Source organism: Aythya fuligula, unplaced genomic scaffold, assembly GCF_009819795.1.
Source record: "Aythya fuligula isolate bAytFul2 unplaced genomic scaffold, bAytFul2.pri scaffold_31_arrow_ctg1_1, whole genome shotgun sequence".
Classification (NCBI taxonomy): domain Eukaryota; kingdom Metazoa; phylum Chordata; class Aves; order Anseriformes; family Anatidae; genus Aythya; species Aythya fuligula.
Genome location: NW_022473979.1, coordinates 4070 through 28943, shown reverse-complemented (window position 1 = coordinate 28943; position 24874 = coordinate 4070). Strand labels below are relative to the sequence as shown.

The following is a 24874-nucleotide window of genomic DNA, read 5'->3' as shown; positions in this document are numbered from 1 at the left end:
AACCCCAAATTGCCCCCACCCCAGGTCTCCCCCTGCCCCAAATTACCCCTACCCCAGGTCCCCCCCTGCCCCAAATTGCCCCCCCAACCCCAAATTGCCCCCCCTACCCCAAATTGCCCCCACCCAAGGTCCCCCCCCCCCCAAATTGCCCCCCACCCACCTGCAGCGGGGGCCCTGCTGGCGGCGGGGAAGGCGTCCCCGCGCCGGGGGGAGCCTTAAATAGGGCCGCCCCCGCCCCCCCCCCCCCACCCCAACCCCCCCCCCACCCCGCCACTAATCCCCGGGGGGGTGACATTGCCACCCCCCCCCCCCAGCTAATCCCCCGCTGCCGGCAATTAACGCGGGGGGGGCACCCTGCACGCCCCCCCCCCCCCCCCTATAGGGTGGGGGTTTTGGGGTGTGCTCACCCCAAAATTAGTTAATTAGTGCTGGTTAATTAATTATCCGGGGGGGGGGGAGGATTTTATCGGGTGGGGGGGTTATAAGGAGTCCCCCCCCACGCTAATTACGCCCCGCTGCCCGCTCGGTAGGGCTAACGAAGGGGCTGGCAGTTTTGGGGTCAATCCTGCGGGATTTGGGAAAGGGGCCCCGGGGGGCCCATGGGGGCTGTGGGGGGGGCTTATGGGGAGGGGGGGGGACCCAAAATGTGCTCCCCCCCCCCCCTCTGGGAGGGGTTAATCTCAGGGACAGCTGCGGTGTCTGAGCCGGGGACACGCGGGGACAGCCGGGACCCCCGGGGGGGGGCAGCGTTTGGGGGGGGGTCCTGAGAGCAGCACGGGGGGGGGGGGCGTTGTGGGACCCCCCCAGGGGCTTTGCTCAGCCCCAAGTCCCAGTGAACCCCCCCAAACCCCAGTATAACCCCCCCAAAATCCCAGTACAACCCCCCCAATCCCAGTATAACCCGCCCAAACCCCAGTGGAGCCCCCCCAAACTCCAGTAAACCCCCCAAAATCCCAGTACAACCCCCCAAATCCCAGTATAGCCCCCCCAAATCCCACTATAACCCCCCCAAACCCCATCGCAGCCCCCCCCCAGCCCCCACTGTGCCCCCCCCCCAAGCCCACGCGGGCAGCAGCCGGGGGGGGGGGGGGGGCTGATTAGTTTGTTTTTCAGACGCGCGGATTTGGGGCTGATTAACCCTAATCCTTCACCGGGGGGGGGGGCACGGGCGGCGCAGATGGGGGCGGGGGCCGCCCGTGCCCCCCCCCCTCCCCCCTTCCCACCTGGGCACCCCAAAAATCGGGGGGGGTTTGGGGTCTCCGTGCTCAGCCCCGGGGCTGGATGAACCCCGGGGGGGGGGGGGTTGGGATGGCGTGGGGGGGGCCCCGAATTTATTAATTTTTTTGGGGGGGGGGCTCCCCAAATTGGCTGAGGTGTCACCAAAAAGCCGGCGTCCCAAAACCTGCAGCTTTCACCCCAAATTTTGGGGGCTCCGACTCAGCGGGTGAAGCCCCCCCAGACCCCCCCCCGGTGTCCAAACCCCCCCCCCAGGTCCCCCCCCCGGGCTATTTTGGAACCTTTAAGACTTGAATCCTGCCCCGGCAGAGGCCAAACCCCAAAAACGCCCGATTACACCCCAAAAATTCGGGGAGGGGGGGGGGAACACAGGTCCCTTTGCCAGCACCTTGTAACCAAATCACCTTCTTGGGGTCCTTGGGGGGCACCCCAAAATTGGGGGGGGGGGGCTGCGGGTGGGGGCAGCTGTGCCTGGGGGGGGGTCAGGATCAATTATTTTTAGGAAAAACCCCAATTAAGTCAATTTAGGCACAAATATTGATAAAAAACATGCATTTTTAACGATTTTTTTAAGGTTTTTGAAGTTTTTAAGCAGCGAACCCCAAAATTTCTGTTAAAGACGTGCCCCCCCCGGGTTTTTTTTTAGGGGGGGGCAACGTCCCCAGGTGCCACCCGGCCCCGTAATCCCGCTTAGGGTGACTAACGCGGGGCCACCGCTAAAATTAACGCCGGGGTGTCAGCAGCAATCACGTCAGCGCCCCCCCCCGGGGGGGTAAATCCGCCCCAAAACCCCCCCCCGAAAAGGGAAAGGGACAAAAAAATAAAGAAATCGGCAAAAAGGGACCCAAAACTCCCCGTTTTTGGGGGTTTTGGCGAGGAAAGAAAAAAGGCTGGGTTAATATTTAGGGGTTTTTTATTCATTCCGTCAGCCCCGCGGGGGGGGGAGATGGGGACGCAGGTTTGGGGGCGTGGGGGGGGGACATGGGGGGGATCGTGGCCCCCCCCTCGGGGCACGAACACGAAATCCCGGAGCTCCCCTCTCCACGCCCACACCCCCCCCCCCCCCGTGATTTTTTTTTTTTTCGTGTACAAAACCGGGTTCTTTCAAAAAATATCCCACCCCCCCCCCCCCCAAAAAAAAAAAAAAAAAAAAAATTACCTATTTTTTCGCAGCTCGGAAAGGAAAAAAAAAAGTGTACAAAAAAAAAGGAAAACAACCCCAAAAAAAAACACCAAGTTTTTGTTTGTGTGTGTGTGTGTGGCTCGGGTTCTGCCTGCGGGAGAGCTCCGAGCGGGGATTTTTTTTCGCCATGGGGGGGGGCAAAAAAGCCCCAGAAGCCCCCTGGGACCCCCCCCCACCCTGAGGACCCCCCCCCGGGGGGGTGCTAAGCCCGCTCGCCGCGGATGCGCCGCGCCAGCTGGATGTCCTTGGGCATGATGGTGACCCTCTTGGCGTGGATGGCGCAGAGGTTGGTGTCCTCGAACAGCCCCACCAGGTACGCCTCGCTGGCCTCCTGCCGGGGGGGGGGCAAAAATAATTAAAAAAGGGGGGGTTAATTAGGGTATGGGGCACCCAGAGGGGGTGATGAAGGGGGTTTGGGGGGTTTGGGGGGGGAAAAGGGGGTGGATGACGGGGGGTTGGGGAGGATATCGCCGCGATATCGCCCTGATATCACCACGATATCGCCCTGATATCACCCCGATATCGCAATATCACCCTGATATCGCCCCGATATCGCCCCGACATCCCTCCAATATCGCCCCAACATCACTCCAATATCACCCCCACACCGCCCTGATATTTTCACCCCGGTATCACCCCGATATCGCCCCGACATCGCCCCACTATCGCCCCGCCCCTATCGCGACAGCGCCCACCTGCAGCGCGCCGATGGCGGCGCTCTGGAAGCGCAGGTCGGTCTTGAAGTCCTGCGCGATCTCGCGCACCAGGCGCTGGAAGGGCAGCTTGCGGATCAGCAGCTCCGTCGACTTCTGGTACCGCCGGATCTCCCGCAGCGCCACGGTGCCCGGCCTGCACGGCGAAACCGGAGCCACACCGGAGTCACACCGGATTCGCACCCCAGTCGCACCGGAGTCACGCCAGACTCACAACGGATTCACACTAGACTCCCATCGGATTCATATCCCAGGCATACCAGATTCACACCGGAGTCACGCCTGATTTGCACTGGAGTCAAACTGGATTCACACCAGAGTCACACCAGATTCAGATCGGATTCACACTGGAGTTACACCAGACTCACACCGGATTCACATCCCAGGCATACCAGATTCACACCAGAGTGACACCTGATTTGCACACGATTTGGACCGGAGTCACACCAGAATCATACTGAATTCACACCGGAGGTTCTGTTTATATGGGAAAACCGGAGTCACACTGGATCCACACCGGATTCACACCAGATTTGCATCGGAGTCACACAAGATTCACGCCAGAGTCACACCGAAGTCACACCAGAGGTTCTGTTTACACGGGAAAACCGCATTCACACCGGATTCACACCGGATTTGCACCGGATTCACACAAGAGGCTCTGTTTACACCGGAAAACCGCAGTCACACCGGATCCAGACCGGATCGCACCCACTGGAGGCGGCAGCGGTCTCCTTGGGGTGGATTTTGTGGTGTTTTTGTGGTGTTTTTGGGGTGTTTTGTGCATTTTTTGGGCGTTACCTATAGCGGTGGGGCTTCTTGACGCCCCCCGTGGACGGGGCGCTCTTCCGGGCCGCCTTGGTGGCCAGCTGCTTGCGCGGCGCCTTGCCGCCCGTGGACTTGCGGGCCGTCTGCTTGGTGCGGGCCATGCCGGGAGCTCGCTAGGGGCTGCTGGGGACGAGAAGGCGCCGGTGGGCCCCGGGGAACGACCCCGGGAGCGGCCCCGCCGCCGCCTGCGCCCCGCCGCCATGTCTACCCCGGCCTCCCCGTCAGCCCGGCACTACAACCCCCAGAAGCCCCCGCGCCGCGGCGCCGCGCCCCGATTGGCCGCGCGGAGCCACGTGCCTCCCACCCAGCCCTTTCCTGATTGGCCGCCGCCGCGAGGCCAATCGGTTCGCAAACCGCCCGCAGCGCGGCCGCACCGCCCACTCCCCGCTCTGACGGACGCGCCTCGCAGCCAATCCCCTCGCGGCTCGCCGCGGGGCCCGGCGGCCAATCAGCTCGCCCGCCGCCCGCCGCCAATCAGCGGGCGGCCACACACGGAAGGCGGGACTTGGGGGCAGCGTCTCCTCAGGCGACCTCGGCGCCGAGCCGCCCCCCCCGGCCGCCGCCGCCCCCCCCCTCGCCGCCGCCACCGGGAACCGGGAACCGGCCCCGGCGCCGCTCCCCCGCCGCCTTTACCTACGTGCGTGGCTGGCGGCGGCCGCTGGAGCCGTTGGGAGTCCCGCGGCGGCGCTGGGGCTGCGCTCGCTCCCTTCCCGCCTTTCCCGCCAGCCCTGACAGAAAATGGCGGGCTCCCGGCGGGGCTCCTTACCCGGCATGCACCGCGCCGGGGGGGGGGGGGAAGGAGGAGGGGGGAGGGAGGTCGGCTGAGGTGATGGCGGCCCGGCGCCATCTTGTGACCCGCCGCGGGGCTGCCCCGGGGCCGCTCCGAGCCCTCCCCGAGCCTCTCCCCGGTGTCAAAACCGGCGTGAAACGGCCTCAGGGCTCGGTGGGAAGCCCGGGGCAGGGACGCGGAGGGTTGATAGGGGTCGGTGTCCCTCCCAGGGGCTGCCCCCAGGCATGGCGCTGCCGCCTCTCTCCCCACCCAAGGGGATTGCGTGTGCTGTGAATGTGGCTCCCACACCCACCTCTCCCACGACACCATAAATTTTTTCCCAAACATGTCGAAACCGCACCGATTTTCGGTGCCCTGCGGCCAGCCACGTCACCCCCATGAGTCACCTCCGCAGCAGGAGGTGGGCAAAGGGAGCGCCGGGGCCCTCCGCCCCCTAAATCCACCCCAAAATCGCTCTTTTTCCACACACATTAACATTTTGTTTTTCCATACACCTTTTCCTAACACATTAACATTTAACAATATCAGTTCTGCTCCCCATCACTACCTCAGTGAGGGTTGGCACTGGGTACAACAAACCACAAGGGCTCGCATCGATGGTGGCTAACACTGAGCATCATTAATCCTTATTTTTAATTTCCCTGCCCCATTCTGCAGAGAGAAGCCCAGCACAAGAGCTGTCCAGCCTCCTGCTCCTCCACAGCTCCAAAAACTTCAAGCAAAATCATGGGAAAAAGCAGGAGGACGAGACAATAACACATAAATCTGCGCCTGCCTCCTCACTGTTGTCACCAGAGGGCACGCGTCCACCACAGAGAAGCCCGAGTACAACTGCAACACAGAGAGATTGCCCAATTTTCTTGTTTTTGTTTTTGTTTTTGTTTTTGTTTTTTTTTTTTAGGTGTAAATGCAGCCCTTTGAGTGGAGAAGATCCCGAAGCAGATCCCCGTTTCCAAAGCGGTGACAAATTCACAAATTTCCCCCCCGCTTCCAGGCTCCGCCGCGGTTCTGCTGCCTGGAGAGCCGCCAAACCCCGAGCCCAAACCCCAGCGACCGCAAAACCCAGCTCAAAGTTTCCACACTTTTTTTTTTTATTGAGAAACGTCCCCAAACGGCGGCACACTTACAGAAGGCAACCAAGGCGGCACGGCAGAAGCTCTCCGCCGAGCTGCTGTTGGGCAGAGAGGAAAAAAAAAAAAGTTAAATTCGTGTTATTTCAGGCAAGCCCTGAGAATTGCGTGTCTCATACCTCATTAAACCCAAGCCAGGAGCGCTGCCCAACAAATAAATCTTGAATGTTGAGCCTGATTTCCTTGTGTTTCAGCCCGGCAGAAGCTTTCTGTGCGATTTAGGGGTGCGTATGAAGGCGGAATCGCTCGCCCCAGCACGCTGCCAGTGAGAGCGACCGCCTCACAAAACCAGCGTGGAGGAAAAAAAAAAAACCCAAACCCGAGGAATCCGAATAATAAAAAGAATAAAATTAAAGAAGCTGGGGTGCGAAGCTCGACGGCCGTCCGCCTCCCTCCGGCCGGCATCCTGCGCAAAGGGTCTGGAAACCGCCCGGTGTCCGCGGACGTTTCGGCGGCTCCCGTCATGGAGCGCTCGGCCGGCCCGAGCGAGGCAGACGCTCGTGGAGCTTTTTTTGGGGGGGACAAAAGGGGTCAGTGGGGCTCCGGCACGGCCCCCCCACGCCGGCCCCGAGCCGAAATTACCTTCGTTAGGGCCGGTGGGGCGTCCGCCGGCGGTTATGGCAGGGAGGCCTTGATGGCGGCTACGATCTTCTGCAGCTTGGCATCGCTATCCACAAAGCCGTCGCCGTTCTGGGGGGGGAAAGACACGTGGGAGGGTGTCCCGAGGGGAAATTTGGGGGTTTAGGGGGGGGCTGAGGGGAAACAATGGGTTTTGGGGGTGTCCTGAGGGGGAATGGTGGGGTTTGGGGGTGCCCGGAGGGGAACAATGGGGTTTGGGGGTTACCCAAGGGGAAATGGTGGGGTTTTGGGGGTGCCCTGAGGGGAAGCAATGGGGTTTGGGGGGGCCCAGAGGGAAACAATGGGTTTTAGGGGTTACCCAAGGGGGAACAAGAGGGTTTGGGGGTGACCCAAAGGGAAATGGTGAGGTTTGGGGGTGCCCAGAGGGGGAACAGTGGGGTTTGGGGGTGCTCGGAGGGGGAACAATGGGGTTTGGGGGTGTCTGGAGGGGGAATGGTGGGTTTTGGGGGTGCCCCGAGGGGAAATGGCAGGGTTTGGGGGTGCCCAGAGGGGAAATGGTGGAGTTTGGGGGTGCCCAGAGGGAAAACAATGGGTTTAAGGCCATCTGGATAGAAAACAGCGTGTTTTGGGGGCGCTTGGATAGAAAACAGCTCTTTTTCTATTTTTTAAGGGTGCCGGGAAGGAAAGTGGGCCATTTTTGGGGGGGTCAAGCAGAAAACGACAAATTCAGGGGTGCCATTCAGCGCGTCGGAGCCCTCTCCTCCCCCCCCCCAAAAAAAAAACATTACATAAATCCCCTCAGGACGAAAAATAAACGAAGAAACCCCCCCAAAACCCCCCTGTGGAGCCCAGGGGGGGGGTCTCGGTGTCCCCCCCCCCCCAAACCATCGTCGCCCCCGCACCTTCTTGGAGTGCACCAGGCGGCCGCCCACCGTCACCTCGAACCATCCCGTCACCTCCGGCGTCCCCTGGCCGCTCTACGGGGTGGGGGGGGTCCTAAGAGGGTCTGGGGGGGGTCACTGGGTGCGTGGACCCCCCCCCAAAATTAAAAAACCCCCCAACTCACCACGTCCAGCATGCCGGGGAAGCGCCCCTCCAGCTCCTTCCTCAGCCGCTCGTACTGCGAAGCCAAAGCGCGGCCGTCACCCCCCGCGGGCGGGTGTTGTTTTTTTTGGGGGGAAAAAAGGGGGAAATCGGCTCACCTTGGGTCTGTAGCCTCAGGCCCCGCTGCGAGGGAGAGAGGGGGGTGTTGGGGTGAGGCGGGGGGGGCTCAGCACCCCGTTGAGCCCCCCGCTTTGAAGGGGTCTTACCAGTAGAGCACGGAGACGCGCAGCGGCATGGCGGCGGGTGCAGTGGGTGCAGTGAACGCAGTGAACGCAGTGGATGCAGTGGATGCAGTGGATGCAGTGGATGCAGTGAACGCAGTGGATGCAGTGGATGCAGTGCTCGCAGTACTCGCAGCGGCCCCAGTAGCACCAGTGGCACCAGTAGGAGCCCTGGCACCGCTGCGGTGACGATGGTGACGGCGGCGGCTGCGCGCCGGGGCCCAGCACCGCCCTCCCCTGCGCTGCAGCTCCACGCTGTTGGGGTGAAAAACGGCGAAAACGGGCAAAACGGTTAATGGAAGGGGGGTGGGGGGGGGTGGGGGGTGCACAGACCCCTTCCGAGCACACCCTGAGGGAGGGGGGTGCCGGGGGGGAGGTTGTAGGGCGGGGGGGGGCGTTCACATAGTAACGAGTCGCATTTGCATATTAATGAGGTTAATTTGCATATTAATGAGCTTCGAATCCATTATAATGAGCTTCGGTTGCAGCCCAATGAGCTGCACCAGCGGGGGGGTGGGGGTGGGAGGGGGGGGGGGTCTTCTCCCTGGCCGCTTCACACCAGTCCTCCCAGTGCAGCCCTCCCAGTTCACCCAGTTTGTGGCACCAGTGCACCCAGTTCACAGCACCAGCACAACCAGTTCACAGCACCAGTACACCCAGTGCATTCCCCAGTATAGCAGTGCACCCAGTTCACAGCACCAGTGCACCCAGTGCATCTCCCAGTGCACCCAGTTCACAGCACCAGTACACCCAGTGCACCCAGTCTGCAGTACCCAGTGCACCCAGTACATTACACCAGTGCACCCAGTGCTCCCAGCTCTCAGCACCAGTGTTCCCAGTGTCCCCAGCTCACAGCACCAGTGCACCCCCAGTGCTCCCAGTGCTCCCAGCTCGCAGCACCAGTACTCTCAGTGCACCCAAGGCAACCCCAGTGCACCCAGTCTGCAGTACCAGTGCTCCCAGTGCTTCCAGCTTGCAGCACCAGTGCTCCCAGTGCTCCCAGTCTGCAACACCAGTGCTCCCAATGCTCCCGGTGCATTAAACCAGTGCTCCCAGTGCACCCAAGGCACCTCCCAGTGCACCCAGCTCGCAGCACCAGTGCTCCCAGTGCACCCAGTATATTACACCAGTTCTCCCAGTGCTCCCAGTGCACCCAGCTCCCAGCACCGGTGCTTCCAGTGCTCCCAGTACACCCAGCTTGCAGCACCAGTTCTCCCAGTGCTCCCAGTCTGCAGCACCAGTGCTCCCAGTGCACCCAGTGCATCACACCGGTGCACCCAATGCTCCCAGCTTCCAGCACCAGTGCTCCCAGTACACATCAACAGTGCTCCCAGTGCATCACACCGGCGCTCCCAGTGCTCCCAGTTCACCCCCCCAGTGCTCCCAGTGCTCCCAGCTGCCATCACCAACGCACCTCCCCCTTCCCTCCCTTCCCCCCCCCGCCCCCCCCCGGTACCGGCGGCTCTGCGGGGCCGCGCTGGGCGCTCCCGGGCGGCGGCGGCGGCGGCGGGGGGGGGGGGCCCCGGGGGGGGCGGGGGGGGGGGGGGGGGGGGAGGTTTTTTGATTTTTTTTGGGGGGGGGCCCAGCCCGGAGCCCCCCGCTCCCAGCGCGATGGGCGAATGGACCATCCTGGAGCGGCTGCTGGAGGCGGCGGTGCAGCAGCACTCCACCATGATCGGCAGGTGAGAGACCCCCCCCCCGGATCGGGACCCCCCCCCCCCGGATCGGGGGACCCCCCCCCCCGGATTAAAATCCCCCAGGCTGGGACAAGGACACCCCCCCCCAGACTGAGGCTCCTGCCCTAAAACCGGCGCCCCCCCCCCTCCAAGGACTGGGACCCCCCCTCCGGGACCACCCCCCCCCCGGATCGGGACCCCCACCCTGGAACTGGGACCCCCCCCCCCCGGATTAAAATCCCCCAGGCTGGGACAAGGACCCCCCCCCCAGATTGAGGCTCCTGCCCTAAAACCGGCGCCCCCCCCCCTCCAAGCTGGGCCCCCCCCCCGGATCGGGAGCCTCAACCTGGGACTGGGACCCCCCCCTTCAAGGATCTGGACCCCCCCCAAAGGTCTGGGACCCCCCCCCCAAGGACCGGGACCCCCACCCTGGAACTGGGACCCCCCCCAAAGGGCTGGGACCCCCCCTCGAAGACTGGGACCCCCCCCTCTTTGAACAGGGAACCCCCCCCCCACGGATCGGGACCCCCATCCCCTTTGTACTGCCCCCCCCCCGCAAGGGCGCACAGGGTGACACGGGGACAGGGGAGGGGGCAGCACCCAGGGGTGCTGGGGGGGGGACAAGGGGGGGGACAGGGCTGGGGGGGACCCCGGAGACTGGGGGGGGGAGCAGAGGGTGGGTACAAGGTGGGGGGAGGGCACACGGGTGGGGGTGGCACACGTGTTCCCGTGGCACACACGTGTCCCGGTGGCACATGCATGTGTGGGTGGCACACACGTGTGTGTCCTGGTGGAACACGCGTGTCCCGGTGGCACATACATGTCTGGGTGGCACATACATGTCCTGGCACACGTGTCTGGGTGGGACACCCACATCCTAGTGGCACACACGCATGTCCCAGTGGCACATACATGTCCGGGTGGCACACACATGTCCCAGTAGCACACACATGTCCTAGTGGCACACGCACGTGCATGTCACACACACACATCCCTGTGGCACACACGTGTCCTAGTGGCACACACACATCCAGGTGGCACACACATGTCCGGGTAGCACACACATGTCCTGGTGGCACACACATGTCCAGGTGGCACACACATGTCCGGGTGGCACACACATGTTCCAGTGGCACATACATGTCCGGGTGGCACACACATGTCCAGGCGGCACACACGTGTCCAGGTGGCACACACATGTCCGGGTGGCACACACATGTCTGGATGGCACACACGTGTATCCTAGTAGCACACACATGTCCAGGTGGCACATACATGTCCGGGTGGCACACACGTGTCCAGGTGGCACATACATGTCCGGGTGACACACACATGTCTGGGTAGCATACACATGTCCAGGCGGCACATACATGTCCGGGTGACACACACATGTCTGGGTAGCATACACATGTCCGGGTGGCACATACATGTCCAGGTGGCACACACATGTCCGGGTGACACACACATGTCCCCGCGTGCCCCCCCCCCTCTCCCCGTGCTCTCCCCCCCCCCGGGCAGGATCCTGCTGACGGTGGTGGTGATCTTCCGCATCCTGATCGTGGCCATCGTGGGCGAGACGGTGTACGAGGACGAGCAGACCATGTTCACATGCAACACGCTGCAGCCCGGCTGCAACCAGGCCTGCTACGACCAGGCCTTCCCCATCTCCCACATCCGCTACTGGGTCTTCCAAATCATCCTGGTCTGCACCCCCAGCCTCTGCTTCATCACCTACTCCGTGCACCAGGCCGCCAAGCAGCGCGAGCGCCGCTGCTCCTTCCTCCACCCGCTCCTCGACCGCGACCCCCGGGGGGCCGCGCGCCGGCCCCCGAAGCCCCCCGAGAAAGAGGAGGCCCCGCGGGGCTCCAAGGCGCGGCGGCAGGAGGGGATCTCGCGCTTCTACGTCATCCAGGTGGTGTTCCGCAACGCCCTGGAGATCGGTTTTTTGGCCGGGCAGTATTTTTTGTACGGTTTCCGCGTGCCGGCCATCTTCGAGTGCGGCCGCTACCCCTGCGTGAAGGAGGTGGAGTGCTACGTCTCGCGGCCCACCGAGAAGACCGTCTTCCTCGCCTTCATGTTCGCCGTCAGCGGGGTCTGCGTCCTGCTCAACCTGGCCGAGCTCAACCATTTGGGGTGGCGCAAGGTGCGGGCGGCCGTCAGGGGGGCCCGGGCGCGACGCAAATCCCTGGGGGAGCCCCGAAAAAAGGAGGCAGCGGCGGCGGCGGCAACGGCGGATGCGCCCCCGGCCCCTCCGGTGCCAGCCCTGGGACGGACGCAGTCCAGCGAGTCGGCCTACGTCTGAGAGGGACCCCCCCCAAAAAAAAAAAAAAGGATTTTGGGGGTGCTGCAAGGGCGGGCGGGATCCTGCTCCTTGCCCCCCAGCTGGATTTTGGGGGTTTTGGAGGCCTCCTCCATGCCCAACCCCCAAAATTTTGGGGGTTCAGCAGCCTCTTCCTTCGCCCCCCACCAGGATTTGGGGGTTTCGACAGACTCCTCGTTGCCCCCCAGCAGGATTTTGGGGTTTTGGAGGTCTCCTCCTTGCCCAAACCCAAAAATTTTGGGGATTCAGCAGCCTTCTTCCTTCACCCCCCACCAGGATTTTGGGGTTTCGACAGCCTCCTCCTTCCCCCCCCCCCCCCCAAATATGGGGATGTCGGTGGCCTCCTCCTTCCCCCTCACCCATGGATTTGGGGGTTTTGGAGGTCTCCTCCTCCCCCCCCCCCAAATTTGGGGGTTTCGTCAGCCTCCTGCCAGCATGGTGCAAGCAGGGAGTGGGGGGGACCCACAACCTGCGCTCTTGGGGGGGTAAATTTAATTTTGGGGGGAGGAATTTTGGGGTTGGGGGGGGAATTTGGAGTCTGGAGTGGAGAATTTGTGGTCTGGGGGGCAAAATTTGGGGTTGGGGGCGGAAGGAGCTTTATTTATTTGGGGTTTTGGGGTGAAACTGGGGCTTTATTTATTGGGGGAGGGTGCAAATAAACGGGAGGCGGCTCCCAACGCCACGCTGTGCTCTCGGGGGCGACGCACGGTGCCCCCCCCGCGGCCCCCACCCCCACTTCTGCCCCCCCAACCCCCCCCCCCCAGCACTGGGATTTGCGTTCGTTAATCCGCTCGTTAATAACCCTAAAGAAGGGAAAGGGGCTGAGCCAGGCACCATCTGCCGGGCCCCCCCCTTCCCGGGGGGGGGGGGCCACAAGCCCGGCTGCGGGGGCTGGACCCCTCCCCAGCCCCACAAGTCCCCCCCCAGCCCCATAAATCGCCCCCCCCCAGTTCAAACCAGGAGGCGCTGCTGGTGCAAAGGGTTTTATTGGGCCGAGGAAGCGCAGCTACAACCTGCAATAAAGAGCAGAAGGTGAGGGGGGGGCCCTTAAGGCTGCCCCCCCCCCTTATAACACCCCGTCCCCCCCCTGGCGCCCCCACTCACGTCACTTCCCGGAAAGCTCTCTTCTCCACGTATTTCACGCGGTATTTCCTCTTGAACCTGGGGAACAAAAAGGCTCAGAATTGGCCCCAAACCCACCCTAAAAGGGTGGGGGGCACCAGGACCCCCCCGTGACCCCCCCGGGGCCCCCCCCCACTCACTTTGCCCTCTCCCTGGGCTCGATCAGGCTCCGCTTCTGCAGGCTCTTGAAGCGGTCGTGCACCACGCTGCCCTCGGGCTGCACCGGGGAGGGGGAAAATGACCAAAAAATGGGATTTTAGGGGGTGGGGGGCACGCTGGGAGCCCCCCCAGCCCCCTCAAACCTTTTTGGGGGGGGGGTAAATCAGCACCCTCAGCGCCCAAGCCCTCGCCCCCACGGCGAGGCCCCGGGACCCCTGGAGACCTTCACATTCCCAGCGCGGGGGCTGTGAATCCTCGTAGTGCAAGGATGGGGCTCATCACCGGGCGCTGCCGCCCCCCCCTTATTAATTTAACGACCCCCCCAGGATTTTTTCACCCCCCCTTTTCTTTCTAAAACCCACCTTGAGCGTGCGCAGGGACTCGGCCAGCTCCTCGCTCAACTGCACCTCCAGGCTGGGATCTTCATACCTATAAGGCGCAGATTCATAAACGTAACCCCCCAAAAATTAAAAATACCCCCCTAAAATTAAAAATACCCCCCCCCAAAATTAAAAATACCCCCCCGGGGGACTCACTTGAGGCGTCCCAAGCGGCGTGGGCGGCCTTGGAGGGCTTTGAGCTTGGCCTCTCGTGCCTGGCGCCGCCGCAGCCGCTCGGCCTCCCAGCGCCGCAGCTGCCGGCGCAGCGCCCGCAGGCGGAACAGCTCCTGGCGGCCCCGGCACCGCGCCGCCTCCTGCCGCCGCCGCAGCGCCTGGGGGGGGCCAAAAAAATTAAAAAAAAAAATTAAAAAAATAAAAAAAAAAGGGGTTATGGGGTTACGACGCCCCCCCTCGGGGTGTGGGTGGGTCCCTGGGAACGCCCGCAGGGAGATGGGGCGCTCCCAGGGTGCTGTGCCCCCCCCCCCCCCAAATCACATAAGCCCACCCTGTGTCGCATGTCCCCCCCCCCCCCCAATATCCAGTGCCCCCCCCCCCAGTGCCATGTGGCCCCCCCAGTGTCCTGTGTCCCCCCCCAGCATCCCATATCCCCCCCCAGTGTCCCATGCCCTCCCCGGTGCCCTATGACCCCCCCAGTGTCCTGTGGCCCCCCCCATGTCCCTTGTCCCCCCCCAGTGTCCTGTGCCCCCCCCCATGGCCCCCCATTATTCTGTGCCCCCCCCAGCGTCCCATATTCCCCCCCCGTATCCCATGCCCCCCCCCACATGCCTGTGACCCCCCCAGTGCCCTGTGACCCCCCATGTTGCCCCCCAATACCCAGTGTCCCCCCCAACATCCCATATCCCCCCCCAACATTCTGTGCCCCCCCCCACAATATCCAGTGTCCCCCCATGTCCTGTGCCCCCCCCCAGCATCCCATGTCCCCCCCATTGTCCCATGCCCCCCCCCCGTGCCCCCCCCATACCAGCGCTCTCGCTTCCTTCTCCCTCCTCCGCTGCCGCTCCGTTTTCTTCCCCGGCCGGGGGGGGGCCACGGCCGCTTTGGGGGGGTCCTGGGGGGCTGCCCCCCCCTCTTCTTCCTCCTCCTTTTTCTCCTCCTCCTCCTCCTCCTCGCCTCCCGACTCCTCCAGCAGCCCCTCGCACTGCTCCTGGAACACCGTCTCCTGGGAGGGGGGGCGAGGAAACGTCAGGACCCCCCCAAAAAATTCCCCAGGGTGAGGAAATTTTATTGGGGGGGGGTCTCACCGCGGTGGGGGCCTCGGTGGCGGGGGGGAGGCTGAGCTGCCGCTCCACCTTCTCCTCCTCCCTCTTCTTCCTCACCTCCACCTCGTGGGCTCGCAGCAGCAGCGCCTGGGGGTGGGTTTTTTTTTCGTGGGGGGGTTATTTAGGACCCCCCCACACTCCATTTGAGCCCCCCCAAGTCCGTTTGAGCCCCCCCCTTAAACCTGGTGGTCCTCAAAGGTGGGGTTGTAGGAGCCCCCCGGCGCGATGACCTCCACGGCGGGGACCTCCGAGGGTTTCTTCTGCAGCCTGGGGGGGCGCTGGGGGGGGGAAAAAAAACACAATAAGGGGTCCTGCAGGGCTGTGTGCCCCCCCCGGGACCCCCCCCCCATAATTTTGGGGGCTCACCTTCACCCTCTGCTTCTTGGTCTCCTGCAGGAACCAGCTGTCCTGCCCCGCCAGCGCCCGATCCAGGGGGTCTGCGGGGACAGCGCACCCCCAAATGTGACCCCCCCAAACCCCAAAAAACGCCGGGGGGGGGGCCAAAAACCACGGGAAGGATTAGGGGAGACCCCAACTAAATGTTTTAATAAATTGGGGGGGGGGAAATCCCTGTATTGATTCATTTTTTGTGCTATGGGGGGGAGGAAATGGACCGAGGACAACACACCCTAAATTTGGCCCCCCCAAACCCCAAAAAACGCCGGGGGGGGGCCAAAAACCATGGGACGGATTAGGAGAGACCCCAATAAAATGTTTTAATAAACTGGGGGGGGGAAATCCCACCAATAAATCATTTTTTCTGCTTTGAGGGGGGCCAAACAAATCAAGGCCAACCCCATTTTTTAACCAAACCCCAAAGTTGATAGCGTTTGTACCTAAACCACCCAAAATAACCCCAAAAAAGCTGCCCCCCCCAGGTTTTACCACTCACTGTTTTCCGCCCAGATGTCATAGAAGTCGCGGGAGGGATCCAGGAGCCCTTTTTCCAGCGGTTTTTCCCTGGGGGGGGGCGCAGCCCGCAGCCGTGCCCGCAGCAGGCGCTCGGCGCGGGGCAGGACGCCGCGCTGCTCCAGCCGCTCCCAAAACTGCCTCCGCCGCCTCTCCTTGCCCCCGTTGGGGACCTGGTAGGCCAAAATACTGCGGGGGGGGCACAAACGTCAGCAGGGGGGGCTCCCCGAGGCGCCCCCCCCGGTTTTTGGGACCCCCCCACGCTCACTTTTTGGGCGCTGGCACCTTGGAGTCGGGGCGCAGGAGGAGGTCGATGTGCAGGGGCTTCTCCTGGCCTTTGTTCAGCTTCAGGTCTGAAAAGGGGGGGGCAAAACGTCACCCCAAAATGCCGGGGGGGTGCCGGGGGGGCTTCTCGGGGTGCTGGGGGGCTTCTCGGGGTGCCCCCCCCTCAATAAATCCGTGCTTACCCTTCTCAGCGTTGCCTGTGTCCACGAAGAAGAGCCCCTCGTCCGGCTGCTCCGCGATCAGACCCCTGTGGGAACGGCCCCGGTCACCACCTGGGGGGCCAGGACCCCCCCCCCAAGACCCTCCTGACCCCCCCCCAGACCCCCCCCAAGCCATTGGAGCCCCCAAACCTCTCCCAAAGCCCCCAAAGCCGCCCCCCAGGCCCCCCCTCGAACCCTCAGGACCCCCCAAGACCACTCAGAACCCCCTCAAGACCCCCAGGACTCCCCAGGCCCCCTCCCCAACTCCCCAGGACCTCCCCCCCCAACCCCTCAAGACCCCCCAGCCCCCCCCCCGACCCCTCAACCCCTCTTAGGACCCTCCCAGGCCCCCCCAGCCGCTCCCCAGCCCCCCCAGCCCCCTCCCTGACCCCTCAGGACCCCCTCCCAGACCCCTCACCCCCCCTCCATCCCCCTCAGGACCCCCCCAGAATTCCCCAGACCCCCCCCAGACCCCTCAGCCCCCCTCCAGCCCCTTCCCAGCCCCCTCAGGACCCCCCAAAGCCCCTCAGGCCCCCCCCTCACCCCGTGACGCGCTGCTGCAGGGCCACATCCTCCAGGAAGTCGCCGATCTCGCGGCCCAGCCGCGCCTCGGGGCCGGCCCAGCGCTTCCAGCCCTTTTTGCGGTTCCGGGAGCCGCGGGGCCGCCGCCGGCCGCTGCCGGGGTCCCGGGCCCCGGGGGTGAGCGGCAGGAACGAGGCGGCCGCCGCCATCTTGGAAGGGAAAAGGCCGCGCCGCGCGCCGCGCCGGAAGAGACGGAGGGGCGCTTCCGGCCGCCATGGTGGGGAGGGCGGGGGGAAGGCGGCGGGCGCCATCTTGGGGAGGTCAGGAGTCTTTTTGGGAGGGTAGGTGCCCTCTTGGGGAGGTCGAGAGTCGTTTTAGGACATTGAGCGCCATCTTGAGGGGGTCAGGAGTCATTTTGGGAGGGCAGGAGCCGTGTTGGGGAGGTCGAGAGTCGTTTTAGGACAGTGAGCGCCATCTTGGGGAGGTCGGGAGTCATCTCGGGAAGGCAGGCGCCATCTTGGGGAGGTCATGAGTCATTTTAGGACAGTGAGCGCCATCTTGGGAAGGTCGAGAGTCATCTTGAGATGGCGGGCGCCATCTTGGGGAGGTCAAAACTCACTTGGTAGGGTAGACGCCATCTTGGGAGGGGCAGGCGCCATCTTGGGGAGGTTTCGTGTGCCCCCCACCCCCAAATGCGCCCCCCCCGCCCCAGTTGTGCCCCCCCCGCACACACACAAACGTGTGAAGCCCCCCCCCACAGCCCCCTCCCGTGTTTTTTTTTGGGGCGCTGACACCCGCTGTGCACACACCCACCGACACGGCCTACGCGTGTGCCCGCAGCCCTGGCCGTGCCCCCACCCGCCTGTGGAGCCCCCCCCCACCCACGAGCCCCCCCGCACCCCCATGTGCAAGCCCCCTGACCCTCAACCACCTTGCACACCCACGTGCAAGCCCCCCCACCCTCTATAACACCCTGGTGCAAGCCCCCCAACCACCTCTCACACCCATGTGCAAGCCCCCCCACCCCCTCTATCACCCAGAAACACCCCCATACGCAACCCCCCTGACCCCCAACCACCTCCCACCCCCTGTGCAAGCCCCCCACCCTCTATAACACCAAGACGTGCTCCCAGGTGTGAGCCCCCCCACCCTGAACCACCTTGCACACCCCCGTGTAAGCCCCCCCACCCTCTCTCCCATACCTGAGCCCCCCCACATCCACCTGTAAGCCCCCCACCCCCTCTATCACCCAGCAACACCCCCATACGCAACCCCCCTGACCCCCAACCACCCCTCCCACCCCACGCACAACCCCCCCACCCTCTCCACCCCCCCCAACCCCCCCACCCCACCCCAAAAACACACCCCCTAGGGCGCAAACCACCTCCTCCTCTCCCTTTTTTTTTTTTTTATTCCCCCCCCAGGAACTACTCCGCCGAGCCCTTTTGGCGCCGCTTGGAGGGGGGCACGAGGGAACGGGGCAGGTCGGCCGGCAGCCCCCGGCCCTCCAGCTTGGCCCCGATCAAATGGCCGGCCAGGGCGAACTCCTCGGCGTCCAGCATCCCGTCGCGGTCCACGTCGCTCAGCTGCCAGATGCGGCCCAGCACGGAGCTGGGCAGTTTGCTGCTCACCATCCAACCCCGCGCCTGCCTCCCGCTCAGCTTCCCCCCCAGCGGCGCCAGCCCGTAGAAGATCTCGTCGTACTTGGCCTTGTCCTTCGTCACCACCCACTCGTCGCCTTCCTCCCCGCCGGCCTCGTCTTCCTCCTCGCCCTCTACGAAAGGGCCGTGGCGGGTGCCTTCGAAAGCCCCCCCCTGCACCCCCAGCTCGGGCGCCTCCAGCTCCTCCTGGCGCAGCAGCGGCATCAGCGCGGCGATGTCGCGGGTCAGCAGCTCGTCCAGCGCCTCCAGCATCCGCGGCTTCAGCGAGGGGAAGCGGGCGAAGTCGTGCACCAGCAGCTGCTCCTGGGGAGGGCAGGGGGGTCACATCCCTTCCATAACCCCCCCCCCCCGTTAAATCCTTTTTGCCCCCATCCAGCACCCACCTGCATCCTGGCGCAGTCGGGGAAGTCGCCCGGGGGGATGTGGTGCTCCAGCTGGATGCGGGCGAAGATGACGGGGAGCTTGGCGATGAGCTGCTTCTTCTTGTTGTCCTTGCCGAAAACGGACGGCATCTCCTTCTTCAGGTGGCTGATGATGTGCGCGTGCACCTGCGGGGGGGGGCGCAGAGGTCGCGTCGGGGGGTTGGGGGGCGCTGGGGGGCACTGGGGGGATGCTGTGGGGCAGGGGGTGGCGTGGACGCGGTGTGGGGAGGACAGAGCAGGAGCAGAGGGAATGTGGGCATGGAGATGGCCCAAAACCCCAGGACACTCAGGGGGACGGCTGAGAGACCCAATCCCAATCCCAGTCCCAGTCCCAGTCCCATTCCTAGTCCCGATTCCAGTCCCTATCCCAATCCCAATCACAATTACCAGTCCCCATCCCATTCCTGATCCCAGTCCCGATCCCAATTCCAGTCCCTATCCCAGTCCTGACTCCAATTCCAATCCCCACCCCAATCCTAGTCCCAATCCTAGTCCCAATCCTGATCCTAGTCCCAGTCCCAATTCCAGTCCTGACCAGTCCCGATTCCAATCCCAATCCCAGTTCCAGTCCCAGTTCTAGTCCCAGTCCCAATCCCAATACCCACCCCAATCCCAATCCTCTTCCCATTCCTATTCCTATTCCCAGTCCCTATCGCAATCCCAGTCCTAATACCCACCCCAATCCCATTCCCATTCCTATTCCCACTTCCAGTCCCAATCCCAGTCCTATTTCCATTCCCATTCCTATTCCCAATCCCAGTCCCAATACCCACCCCAATCCCATTCCCATTCCTATTCCCAGTTCCAGTCCCAATCCCAGTCCCAATATCCACCCCAATCCCAGTCCCATTCCTATTTGCAGTCCCAGTCCTGATCCCAGTCCCAATTCCAACCCCACTCCCAGCCCCCAATCCCAGTCCCAGTCCCCATCCCAGTCCCGCTCCCGTCCCCATTCCCACCCCGCCCCATCCCGTCCCCGCTCAGCGCCGCTGGGCCCCGGCCGGATGCGGCGCACAAAGAGCCGCGGCCGCAGGTGGCCGGAAGAGATAAGGCAGAGCCGGGGGGGGGGGCAGAAAGGAGACGGCAAAAATCCCCCCCCACCCCCACCCCCGCACCCCCCCCTCTCTCTGACATCCGCCTGCACCCCCGTGGCCCCCCCAAAACCCCTAAAACAGCCCCAAAATCCTGGGGGGCACTGCGGTGAGGGGGGGATGGCGGGGACGGGACGGGGACGGGGGGCGGCCGTGTTAATTATCCCGGGCCATATTAATTATCCCGGGCCATGTTAATTATCCCAGGCCGTATTAATTAATTATTCCAGGCTGTATTAATTATACCAGGCCGTGTTGATTATCCCGGGCCATGTTGATTATCCTGGGCCGTGTTGATTATCCCGGGCCATGTTAATTGTCCTGGATCATGTTAATTATCCCGGGCCATGTTGATTATCCCAGGCCGTTATAATTATCCCGGGTTGTGTTGATTATCCCAGGCCATATTAATTATCCCAGGCCATATTAATTATCCCGGGCCATATTAATTATCCCGGGCCGTATTGATTATCCCGGGCCATATTGATTATCCCGGGCCATACTGATTATCCCGGGCCGTGTTGATTATCCTGGGCCACGTTGATTATCCCAGGCCACGTTAATTATCCCAGGCCATGTTAATTACCCCACAATTAGCCATCGGAAGGGCTCAGCCTCGCAGGAAGCCCCTAAGGAAGCCCCCAGCTGCAGGACTCATCCAGCCCCCCCAGGAAACCCCCTCCTCGCCCTAATGACGCTCACCCTAACGAGGCGCGCTCTCTTGACGAGGTCGTTGAGCTTCCTGAGGGCGGAATTTCGGGGCAGGTTCTGGATGTCCCGGAACAAGTCCTGCTCCTCCAGCTCGAAGAGCTGCCGGTTGTCGGCGATCAGCAGGGGCTCGGACCAGAAGGAGCCGATGAAGACGCGCAGCACCTCGGGGGTGTTGAACACCTTCCCCAGGGACCACATCAGCGCCCCGTAGACCCGCATCAGCTGCTGGGTCTCCACCATGTCGGCCTTGTTCAGGACCACCCGGATCTTGTCCTCGTTGCCCTTCAGGGCCCGGATGGCCTCGGAGAACTCGTCCGAGATCTCCAGCTTGTGGGCGTCGAAGAGGAGGATGATGAGGTCCACGCGCTCGGCGAACCACTGCAGCACGGCCGGGAAGTCGTAGCCTAAAAGTTTAGGGGGGTTTAGGGGGTGATGTGGGAGGTTTGGGGTCTCCCCCCCCACCACCACCGGTGCTCACGGGGCTGGGGGTATCGGGAAATGGGGTGGTGGTGGGCTGGGTGATGCCCCCACTGTGGGGGGGTGCAGGAGGGGAGTCCAGCCCCAATCCCTGACCCCAAGCCTAATCCTAAACCTATACCTGAATCCTAAATGTTTAAATTAAATCTTTAAGTTAAATTTTAAAATTACATTAAATCCTAAACCTTAATCCCAGCTCCAACGCTAAACCCCAAACTGAAATTCAGCCCCAACGCCAAAGCCTAACCCTAAATGCAACCCCAACCCTAAACCCTAAACCTAACCCTGATCCTAAATTTAACCCTGACCCTAAACTCAACCCCAACCCTAAACCCTGAATTTAGCCCTGACCCTAAATTTATCCCCGACCCTAAACTCAACACCAAAGCTCAACCCCAATCCTAAACCCTAACCCCAACCCTAAACTCAACCCTAACCCTAAATGCAACCCCAAACCTAAACCCTAAACTTAGCCCTGACCCTAAACTTAGCCCTGACCCTAAATTTAGCCCTGACCCTAAACTCAACCCCAAAGCCAACCCCTAACCCCAAACTTAACCCTGACCCTAAACCCTGACCCTAAATACAACCCCAACCCTAAACCCTAAACTTAACCCTAAACTCAGCCCCAACCCCACCCACGACATCCCACTTGGGGGGGCTCCTGCAATGGGGGGGGGTCCTGTAATGGGGGGGGGGTCCTGCAATGGGGGGGGGTCCGGCTAACGGAGTTTTGCATGGCCACCCCCTTCCTTGCACCCCATGAGACCCCCCCAGCCCCCCCAGGCTCCCTCCTCGCCCCCGTGCAGCGTCCCCATGGGGCTCAGGGGTCACTGCGGTGCCCCCCACCCCCCCCCTTGCCCCCCCTTCGTGCCCCCCCCGTGCCCTCTACCAGCGCCCGGCCCCCGCTGCCCCCCCCAGAACCCCCCCAAGCTGCCAAATCCTGCAAAAAATCACCAAAAAAGGCAACGCGGCGGGGCCTGGGAACGGGCTCGCGTCCCCCCCCCGATCCCAATCCCGACCCCGACCCCGTCCCAAACCCATTTTGTGCCCCCCCCCTCCCCACTTTGTGCCCCCCCCACAACTTTTTGCCCCCCCCCCCGTGCATTCCGCAGGGGGGAGCGCCCGGGAGGGGCGGAATTTGGCTTTGGCCCCATCCAGCCCAACCCGGGCCCCCCCCCGGCCCCCCCCCTCGGCCCCCATGGGACCAATTTCAGCCGGGGGGGGTCCCCTCCGGCCAAGCCCCCCCCCCCCCCATCAGCCCTTCCAGCGGGGCCGCTGCCAGGGCTCTTGGCAGGGGCCGAGGATTTCGGGGTGGGAAAGGAAGGGGGGGGCCGAGGGGGGGGGACAAAGGAGGGGGGGGCGCGGGGGGGGCACAGCCTCCACCATGGGACAGAAGGGAAGCTGGTGGCAGCCCCCCCCCAAAAAAAAAACCCACCCCCCTGCCACTTTCCAGAAGGGGGGGCGCGGGTGCCCCCAACCCCATGCGCCCCCCCCTCGGTGCTGTTTTTTTTGTTTTTTTTTTTTTTTGGGGGGGGGGCAGTCCCCCCCCCCCCTCCATCCTTGCGCCACCCCTGGGCGCTGCCGCCCTTGGCAGCGCTCGCTGGGCACCACCCTTGGCACCCGGGCGCCTTTCGCAACCCCCCCGTGCCCCCCCCCACCGAACTTTCTCCTCCTGCCCCCCCCCCTTTTTCTTTTTTCTGTGCCCCCCCCCGGCACCCCAATTAGCTCCCCCCACCCTTAGCACCTTGCTTAGCACCCCCCAGCACCCCAATTTATCCCCCCCCCTTAGCACCCTGCTACGTTTTGGTGCCCCCCCCGACACCCCAACCCATTCACCCCCCCCAATTAACGCCCCCCCAATGAACGCCCCCCCCCTTGGAGCCCTAATTAACCCCCCCATTAACACCCCGCAACCTCCCCCCCCCAGCACCCTAATTAATCCCCCCTAGCACCCTAATTCCCCCCCCCCAGCACCCTCCTACACCCCCCCATGCACCCCAATTATCTTCACCCCCCCCTTAACACCCTAATTAAGCCCCCCCATTAACACCCCAATTAATTACCCCCCCCTTTCCCCCCCCCATACCCTTTCCCCCCTCACCTCTCCTTCACCCACCCCTCTATTTCCCCCCCCCCCCCCCAAACTTTTTTGCCCCCCCCCCCCCCCCCCTATATTTCTCACCCCCCCAATATTTTTCCTGCCCCCCCCCGGGTATTTTTCGCCCCCCCCCCTAATTTTTTGCCCCCCCCCGTACCGCGGCAGACGCGCTGCTTGGCCCCCGAGAGGATGCCGGGGGTGTCGATGATGCTGATGCTCTCCAGCACCTGGTTGGGGAGGTGGGCGCACATAAACCTGGGGGGGGGGGGGCACGATCATTTATTTATTTATTTATTTTTATTGGGGGGGGGCACCTTAATTCCTCCCCCCCCGCCGCTGCCCACGGCTCTGACGCCGTCTTTCCGAGGCGGCCCCCGGGGGGGGGGGGGGGGGGCCTGGCGCTGGGACAGGAGCTGGGGCTGCATTCCTGAGGCCTCACTCATCCCCCCCCCGTGCCCCCCCCCGGGTGTGAGAAACTGGGGGTGGGAGGGGGTGCAGCAAAGTGTGTGGGGGGAACCAAGGGGACCCCCCCTTGCTGGAAGTGGGGTGTGGAACATCGCCCCCCCCCAACAAGTGCTGGGTGGTTTTGTGGCTTTGATTTTGCAAAGTTTGTGCCCCCCCCTCCCCCCCCCCCAAAAAAATAAAAAATTAAAAAATTAAAAAATTGGGGAAATAATGAGAAGTTTGGGAGCCCCCCCACAAGGAAAAAAGGGGAAAGGAGGGATTGGGGGGAATAAATTTGGGGGGGGGGCTTTGAGGAGGAGCTCGGATGCGTGAGCGAGGTTGCAGTTGCGGGACGACATCGCCGCGGATCCTAGGGGGATTTTGGGGCAGATTTTGGGGGATTTTTTTTTTTGGGGGGGGTCTCCCCGCACTCACCGATTGAGGAAGGTGTTGCCGAAGGGGTTGAGGTTGCGGAAGGGTTTGTCGGGGTCGACGATGAGCGCGTTGCCCGGCGTCAGGCCCTCGGTGTCGCCGTGCATGATGGCCACGAAGGAGTCGGTGGTGGGCTCGGGGCCCACGCGGCTGCCGGGGACGTCGTGCTCCAGCAGGTAGCGGATGAAGGTGGTCTTGCCGGTGGAATATTGCCCGGCCACCAGCACCATGGGCTTGGTCTCGAAGTCGGCGTCCTCCAGGGGGGCCGAGTGGAAGTCGTGGAAGCGATAAAACTCCTCCACCGGCAGCAGTTTGGTGCGGTAGAGGCGCCGCAGCCCCTGGGTGACCGAGCGCAGCACCTCGGGGCTCCGCTTCTCCTGGCGCCGCAGCCAGCTGAACATCTTGGGGGGGGGGGGTATTTTTTTTTTGGGGGGTTTGGTTTTTTGATTTTTTGGGGGTAGGGGGTCGAGGGGTGGGCGCCGCAAGGGTGTTGGGTTGGGGTGAGAGGTGGCGGGGTGCAGGGAGGGAGAGGGGTGGGGGGAAAAGGGGGGCTTGGGGGGTTAAGGGGGGGTTTTGGGGGGGATTTGGGGAGAGTTTGGGGGGGTTTGGGGAGGGTTGGGGGGGGTTGGGGGGTTTGGAGGGGGTTGAGGGGGAGTTTGGGGGGGTTTGGGGGGGGATTGGGGAGGTTTGGGGGGGGTTGAGGAGGAGTTTGGGGGGGTTGGGGGAGGTTTGGGGGGGTTTGGGGGGGTTAGTGGGGGTTGGTGGGGGGGTTTGGGGTGTCCTAGGGGGAGGGTGGGGGGGTGGAGAGGGCTGAAAATTGGGGGGGGGGGGGAAAGGTCCCCAAAAATTGAAGCTGGGGGGGAAGGAGTGGCCCCCTCCCCAAAATGTAAAGCCGGGG

The 24874-nt window shown here is 63.3% G+C and overlaps 5 protein-coding genes across 8 annotated transcripts; 1 reads left to right on the top strand and 4 right to left on the bottom strand.

Annotated features, from left to right (window-relative positions):
• Positions 1-2475: 2475 nt before the first annotated feature.
• Positions 2476-4718, bottom strand: LOC116501532 (histone H3.3A). 4 transcript variants are annotated; one of them, XM_032207127.1, is made up of 4 exons: positions 4594-4718; positions 3934-4083; positions 3115-3268; positions 2476-2750 (listed from the first exon to the last, which is right to left on the bottom strand). In XM_032207127.1, the coding sequence occupies exons 2-4, from the start codon at positions 4059-4061 to the stop codon at positions 2622-2624; spliced, it is 411 nt and encodes a 136-aa protein (XP_032063018.1). In that variant the 5' UTR covers positions 4062-4083; positions 4594-4718; the 3' UTR covers positions 2476-2621. The 4 variants fall into 4 exon arrangements, with proteins under 4 accessions (XP_032063018.1, XP_032063021.1, XP_032063019.1 ...); XM_032207130.1 differs by having other exon boundaries at positions 3934-4080; XM_032207128.1 differs by having other exon boundaries at positions 4598-4718.
• Positions 4719-5637: 919 nt separating this feature from the next.
• Positions 5638-8093, bottom strand: SELENOW (selenoprotein W). Its single transcript, XM_032207135.1, has 6 exons — positions 7770-8093; positions 7662-7686; positions 7526-7579; positions 7362-7436; positions 6463-6570; positions 5638-6386 (listed from the first exon to the last, which is right to left on the bottom strand). Exons 1-5 carry the CDS (start codon positions 7796-7798, stop codon positions 6496-6498), a joined length of 258 nt encoding a protein of 85 aa, XP_032063026.1. The 5' UTR covers positions 7799-8093; the 3' UTR covers positions 5638-6386; positions 6463-6495.
• Positions 8094-9354: 1261 nt separating this feature from the next.
• LOC116501539 (gap junction delta-2 protein-like) lies at positions 9355-12255 on the top strand. Its single transcript, XM_032207138.1, has 2 exons — positions 9355-9466; positions 10979-12255. The coding sequence occupies exons 1-2, from the start codon at positions 9396-9398 to the stop codon at positions 11760-11762; spliced, it is 855 nt and encodes a 284-aa protein (XP_032063029.1). The 5' UTR covers positions 9355-9395; the 3' UTR covers positions 11763-12255.
• Positions 12256-12880: 625 nt separating this feature from the next.
• NOP53 (NOP53 ribosome biogenesis factor) lies at positions 12881-16846 on the bottom strand. Its single transcript, XM_032207137.1, has 12 exons — positions 16659-16846; positions 16098-16162; positions 15899-15983; positions 15614-15819; positions 15088-15158; positions 14904-14999; positions 14704-14808; positions 14424-14621; positions 13598-13773; positions 13424-13490; positions 13043-13119; positions 12881-12941 (listed from the first exon to the last, which is right to left on the bottom strand). The coding sequence occupies exons 1-12, from the start codon at positions 16844-16846 to the stop codon at positions 12881-12883; spliced, it is 1395 nt and encodes a 464-aa protein (XP_032063028.1).
• Positions 16847-18034: 1188 nt separating this feature from the next.
• Positions 18035-24485, bottom strand: EHD2 (EH domain containing 2). The gene is made up of 5 exons (XM_032207136.1): positions 23980-24485; positions 23258-23355; positions 20514-20926; positions 18682-18846; positions 18035-18601 (listed from the first exon to the last, which is right to left on the bottom strand). Exons 1-5 carry the CDS (start codon positions 24375-24377, stop codon positions 18065-18067), a joined length of 1611 nt encoding a protein of 536 aa, XP_032063027.1. The 5' UTR covers positions 24378-24485; the 3' UTR covers positions 18035-18064.
• Positions 24486-24874: the final 389 nt, after the last annotated feature.